Below are 6,759 nucleotides of genomic sequence, written 5' to 3'. Positions count from 1 at the left end.
TACTGTAATCCTGATGGAGTAATCTAGTGTTGTTAATGGACTCATGCGGTTCTCATCACTGAACCAAATGTGTAATGTAAAACTCTAAACTGACCTCCTCGAACAAAATACATTAAAGGCCTGTTTACACCAATATAACTATATTAGCCTCCACGCCAACGCAAAATATACATTTGTTTATTCTAAGCGCGCGCTGCAGTTTGTGGTCTGCCGCTTTAAATGCTCGAGCTCTTTCAAGCAAGCCGTCTTTTTATCGTTCATTAGCTGAAGGGGGAAAAGCCGTTCTGAAAATGATTTCAACAATTCCTCTGTTTCGTTATCGTTGTAGTTTTGGTGTGAGCTTTGCTATTCTTTTATATTTATAACGATTTTGATAACTATATCGTTATAATTATCGTCCTTTGTGTGAACGGGCCTTTAACCATTTCACTGAATAAATCCTGACTGATCTTGGATGACAAAATAATTACAGGTATAGTGAACTTTGTACAAACAAAAAATGACAGTTTCCCACATACATTGACAGATGAAGAGACAAAATCACTTTATTAAAACCTGAAAATAATAATTAATGTTAAATGACTGGCTTATAAGGACAGAGGCTACTTTGGTCAAACGTTTCAAACCCTTTAGACCATGTGTGTTGTATCTTAAAGCTTGATAACTACACAACACTTTCAGCACAGTCAGCACATCTTTATTAAAACTCAGAGACTTTACCCTTATGCCTTTATATATATATATTAAACCCAACTTTTACTTTCCAAGCTGTCTTTGAAACCAAGAGATGTTTAGCTTTAGGGAACCTTACATTTGAGAAAAATAAAAAAACATTTCAGGTGTCAAGAGATGGTATGGCTTTCGCAAACCTGGTTGCTTCCATTGTTGCTTGTTCTAAGAAATACATTGATGCTTGAGGAACTGACACTTTACTAGACCTTGAATGTGACAAAAACAGCATGTACAGAGGGAGAGACAGGGGCTTCCATAAAGTTACAAAACATGAAAAGAAAAATGTTTACGGATATTTTTGTCATATAAAACTACCAGAGTACTTACAGTAATTCATTCAGGATACAATTTTCAGACATTGGAGAGCAACATTTAGAACCACAGATACAAAAACAGTCCATTTTCCTTTCCCACATTCACTATGTTCCACATTAGATCTTGATCTGCCGCAATCCATTCTTTCTTCATCCAAACAGTAATAGTAAGACGATACACACTGAATTCACTGCTATCAAAGGTACTGTGGAACGGGAAGAGAAAACACGTTAATATTGAACAACGTCTGGTATACATGCAGAAGATATTACATAAAGACACAGGAACAATATATGGACTTTGACCTATTTTTTTCTCTACAGAAACATGATTAAAGTCACCATGATTATATATATATATATATATATATATATATATATATATATATATATATATATATATATATATATATATATATATATATATATTATTATTATTTTTTTTTTTTTTTTAATGGAATATTGCAATATTCTTTTTTTATAAATGATTTATCCATGCACATAATTATAATTTTTTTAATTCATGTGCCATCATAATCTTTAATCAAAATAACTTTCCTTCCCTCTTGCAGCGACATCTCTTCTCTTCTCTGATGGTGTGTTTACAGAGGTGGGAGAATTTCACATATGTTCAAGTCTCAAGTGAGTCTCTCAAGTCACAATGCACACAAACCAAGCAAGTCAAGTCGAGTCAGTGGCTCACCTCAAGCAAGTCAAGTCCACTTAAGGATCAAGTCCAGTCACAATACCAAACAGAAACCAATAGAGTTCATATTAGCCATAACCTTATTTTTTTCCCCTCAGAAATTATTAACTTTCTTAATTATATATTTATACCACAATATGAAATAATCATTTATTAATATACAAATGTATAATTATTATAATTTTGAATTATTATAATAATTACACCAAAAACATTAATTGAATCATTTGCATTTGGTCTGAAGGCAATGACAGGATGTCCTTCCTGCCTGTCAATATATGTATTTCCATACCTCCACGCACCCTGCTTGCACATACAGTCACAGAGCGCCACAAACAAACAGCAGCTGCCTTTTACAGTTCCTCCAGAACCAAAACAACGAGCTTATGTTGCGTTCACGCAATGTCGTAATTACCATAATTAAGCGATTGTAACCCGTGACTTTCTACCCGGAGCTGTTTACATCCTCAGACTCAGATTTATGTGTTTCTCTGGCAACACTATCAATGCTGAAATGAATCTGCAGCAGTCAGGTTGTACAAGGCCGAGCTCTATAAGTTGTTTACATTCATTATTATTGTAATGTTATGTGCTTTGAGACATAATTTAAAGGCGTCTCTCGTGACGCTTTGCAGACTCTGCTCTGGCTGTACGTGTTTGTGTTTTGGAGGAGGCGTGGCTTTGGAGACGCTCTTAAGGGAGGGTAGGATCTCAAACATTCCTTCAACTGATTCAACTGAAAAACAGCTGATTTATTCTGGAATTAAACAAGTGACTGGCCCTGCATCCGAATATGCCTACTTCAATACTATATAGTAGGCGAAAAAAACAGTATGTGAGCAGAGTAGTATGAATTTGCAATTGTGCTGATATTTTGGAAATATTACTTAATATCATATGCTATAAAAAAAAAAAATAACTCATACTAGGGCCATTTTTGCCACCATATCTTGAATTTTGGGTGCATTTTATCAATTCTGGTGCCATTTTGCCCCAATACCCCTGATAATGTCCAACCCTGTTTCAAGAAACATTGATTAAACACTGATATCATTAACAGTTTAGTGTAGTGTAGTGTTTTCCATCATTAGAAAGAGCAACATATTTAGCATTAAAGTACTATGATTTCAAAGAAATAGTGGCGAATGTCAGCGAATTTTAAATTTGACATGTTAATTACAAAATATGAGATTAATCATTAAAGGGTTAGTTCACCAAAAATGAAAATTCTGTCATAAATGACTCACCCTCATGTCGTTCCAAACCCGTAAGACCTCCGTTCATCTTTGGAATACAGTTTAAGATATTTTAGATTTAGTGCGAGAGCTTTCTGTCCCTCCACTGAAAATGTGTGTGCAGTAGACTGTCCATGTCCAGAAAGGTAATAAAAACATCATCAAAGTAGTCCATGTGACATCAGTGGGTTAGTTAGGATTTTTTGAAGCATCAAAAATACATTTTGGACAAAAAATAACAAAAACTACGACTTTATTCAGCATTGTATTCTCTTCCGGAATCCTTTCCATTGAATTGATTCCATTGAACTGATTCCATTTAATTGATTCCATTGAATCCTTTCATCTGTCGGCGTTGGTAATGCACTTTTACTTCGCCGTGGTTGTTTTTGGCGATTAGGACATCCGCGACATGCACACTTATGCACCATTTTAAAAAATATAGCAATACCAAAATACAAACAATGTAGAATAGCTTGAATACAGCGTGCGTCTCCCTCAGACTGTAAACGAAGCTCGGGCGCACCGGATAACACATCAGCAGCGTCTTACATCAGTAGCATCACTGTGGAGTCGTGAACTACACTCCAGAGCAGAAGGTGGTGGTAATGCACCAATAAGCTGGATGCCAACCAACGTAAAACAGGAAAGAAGAAGAAGCAGCAGATTCGTGAACACGAATTGACAACAGACCCAGAAGAGAAGACAATGCTGAATAAAGTCGTAGTTTTTGTTATTTTTGGACCAAAATGTTTTTTCGATGCTTCAAAATGTCACGGATGTCCTAATCGCCAAAAACAACCACGCGACAAAAAAAACACAATGCGACAGATGAAAGGATTCAATGGAATCAATTCAATGGAATCAATTCAATGGAAAGGATTCCGGAAGAGAATACAATGCTGAATAAAGTCGTAGTTTTTGTTATTTTTGGACCAAAATGTATTTTCGATGCTTCAACAAATTCTAACTGACCCTCTGATGTCACATAGACTACTTTGATGATGTTTTTATTACCTTTCTGGACATGGACAGTGCACCGTACATACATTTTCAATGGAGGGACAGAAAGCTCTCGGACTAAATCTAAAATATCTTAAACTGTGTTCAGAAGATGAACGGAGGTCTTACGGGTTTGGAACGACATGAGGGTGAGTCATTAATGACATAATTTTCATTTTTGGGTGAACTAACCCTTTAATATTCACAAATCTTTTGTTTCGAATCAGTGGTTCGGATCGCGTATCAAACTGCTGAAATCAAGTGACTTTAGTGCTCCAAACCACTGATTCGAAACAAAAGATTCATAAAGCTTCGAAGCAGTGTTTTCAAATCGCCCATCACTAGATATTGTTGAAAAGTCGTTATTTTGTTTTTTTGGCACACAAAAAGTATTCTCATCGCTTTATAATATTAAGGTTGAACCACTGAACTCACATGAACTGTTTTATATGTTTTGAGGACCTTTCTGGCTCTTGAGAGGTTCAGTGACATTCCTGGCAATAGAGGCCTCACTGAGCCATCAGATTTCATCAAAAATATCTTAATGTGTGTTCCGAAGATGAATGAAGGTCTTACGGGTGTGTAACGACATGAGGGTGAGTAATAAATGACAGAATTTTAATTTTGGGGTGAACTAACCCTTTAAATTTTGTTTAGCAATTGATGTTGTGATAACTTATTTTTAAAAAAACTATTTAATTACTTTAGTTGTTGTAAAGTCATTGTCGAGTCATAGAGTGTTCGAGTCAAGTCTCAAGACATTGGATTCCAAGTCAAAAACAAGTCAAGTAATTTTCCACTTATGGTCAAGTAAGTCACAATTCTCAACCCCCACCGGCACGAGGGCGGGACAACCTATCTATCAATCACCTGAGATTGACTAATAGCTAACCACAAACATCCAATCAATTCCCCATGGACACAATCAAGCCCCACCCTACCATTTTTCTTGTAGAGAAGCCATTTTTACTTGGATATACGTCACAATAGGGAAGAAAAGACTATCGCAACATTAGTTTCAACTTTAAGATGCAAGGCTTAAAATAATTACAGATAAAATAGTATCTCTATTAATGATTCTTGATGGTAATAGACACTCCATGATCTAGAGATGGGAAAGTAGTAGACATGAGTACTGACACTCTTCCAATATGCATACCTCTCATGACAGTCCTGACAGAACGAATAAGGTTCAGAAGCTGTGCTTTAATCCCAGGTTCATCTCCAAATCCTCCAATACTTTGCTCTGCCCCCCAGCCAACTGGAAAAATATATTTGCTAGTTACATAGTCATCTGTGATAATGTATATCATGCTATAATGACTACATATGCATTTGCAATTGTTTGTATATCTTTCTAAACAAGGGGTGAATGAGGTTTACTATATTATATAGTTTACACATCCCCCGAATTTTAATTTTACTGGAACAATTGTTTGACAGTATTCATGGGAAAAGAGCATGGATAATCCCTGAAAAATACTGCATCTCAAACTAAATAATACAAGTGCAATTTAATATTCTACAAAATGTCTATCCAACTACCTCCCTCCCACATTGCTACTTTTGTTAACATTTCCAATCCACGTGTATTCAGAAAGATGGAAGAAACATTTCCTTTGGAAGAATTATGTTTTCATTTCTTTAGAAGAAATCTTTTTTATATATATAACATCTGATTTCAAATGTTTTGCTGAAAGATAACTAAACTATGCTGTTGAACTTATTGATCATTTATTTTTGTTATGCATTGTACATTTTTTACTCACAAGAACACATTTCTCAAAACTTTGACTAGATTTAAAGTCTTTACTGCTGAAATGTCCCGTACTGTAAAATCTCTTAAACTCTATGATTTTTATATTCTTTCTTACTGAGATTTTCTTCGTTCACCTATTTGCAAATACATTCCCTTCCCTTTCCTTCTATAGTCTTTGTTTTTCAAAATACAGTGCCGATTTGACTTTGTTTGATTATAGAATCGATTTGATTAGAAATCGGAACCGTATCGTGAAATGTGTCAATGTCCAGCCTTAATAGTAATCATTAGTATTTTTAAATGTTTTAGTGTTTTAGAATAAAAGTAAAATTACTGACATTATGAAATTACATATGAAAGTATGGGGAAAATGTAGTACTCGAAAAATGCTAAATAGCTCTGAACATTCTGGTCTACAAAAAATCTACAAATGTCATGGGGTGCTGATCCATTTCAAAACGTATTATTTTTTTTATTTTTTATTTTTTTTCAAATATATTAGTTAAGCGTTTAATTCATGTAGGCACGTTTACATTATATGACACTGTCGAACTGACGTAGAATAGATTGTTCAAACAATGACAAACACCCAGCAATTCTGACTTTTACAGATTTGAAGTAATTCAGTTGATATAAAAAAATAACAGGATAATTTATGTTAACATTTTCATATTTCTATAGTTAACTAGACGTTTTGGAGACGTAAAGTCTAGGCTAGCAAACCAGATGACAATACACGCAAATATTTACACGACAGAACAAATCTATCGTCACATTTTAGAATGAAATACATTAATAAAACTTACTTTTACTAAGAAACCTCTCTTCGTGTAGAACTGCGACAGCATTAGTGAATAATATCGCTGTTTGAATCAGTGCGTACAGTGTGAACGCCATGTTGGCACTATTGTGCTGACGTAAAAGAACTTGCGTCGCGCATAGTTACGTCACAAACGCGCCGCTATGTTTTTTTTCTTGACAAGAGTTTGAATTCACAAACATACTACGCCC

General features: G+C 34.9%; 1 protein-coding gene across 1 annotated transcript; it reads right to left on the bottom strand.

Moving 5' to 3' along the window:
• Positions 1 to 519: 519 nt before the first annotated feature.
• On the bottom strand, positions 520 to 6,712 carry ier3ip1 (immediate early response 3 interacting protein 1). Its single transcript, XM_048175258.1, has 3 exons — positions 6,555 to 6,712; positions 5,149 to 5,250; positions 520 to 1,252 (listed from the first exon to the last, which is right to left on the bottom strand). Exons 1-3 carry the CDS (start codon positions 6,643 to 6,645, stop codon positions 1,197 to 1,199), a joined length of 249 nt encoding a protein of 82 aa, XP_048031215.1. The 5' UTR covers positions 6,646 to 6,712; the 3' UTR covers positions 520 to 1,196.
• Positions 6,713 to 6,759: the final 47 nt, after the last annotated feature.

This window comes from Megalobrama amblycephala, linkage group LG2 (assembly GCF_018812025.1).
Source record: "Megalobrama amblycephala isolate DHTTF-2021 linkage group LG2, ASM1881202v1, whole genome shotgun sequence".
Taxonomy (NCBI): domain Eukaryota; kingdom Metazoa; phylum Chordata; class Actinopteri; order Cypriniformes; family Xenocyprididae; genus Megalobrama; species Megalobrama amblycephala.
The sequence above is the reverse complement of the archived record's forward strand: the minus strand, read 5'-3'. Positions and strand labels throughout refer to the sequence as shown.

Excerpts from the sequence above, each read along its gene's own strand:
- ier3ip1 (XM_048175258.1), bottom strand. The coding sequence starts at position 6,645 with ATGGCGTTCACACTGTACGCACTGATTCAAACAGCGATATTATTCACT. Across the intron at positions 5,251-6,554 it reads AGAGAGGTTTCTTAGTAAAA|TTGGCTGGGGGGCAGAGCAA; the intron begins GTAAGTTTTATT and ends ATATTTTTCCAG. Across the intron at positions 1,253-5,148 it reads TGTCAGGACTGTCATGAGAG|TACCTTTGATAGCAGTGAAT; the intron begins GTATGCATATTG and ends CCCGTTCCACAG.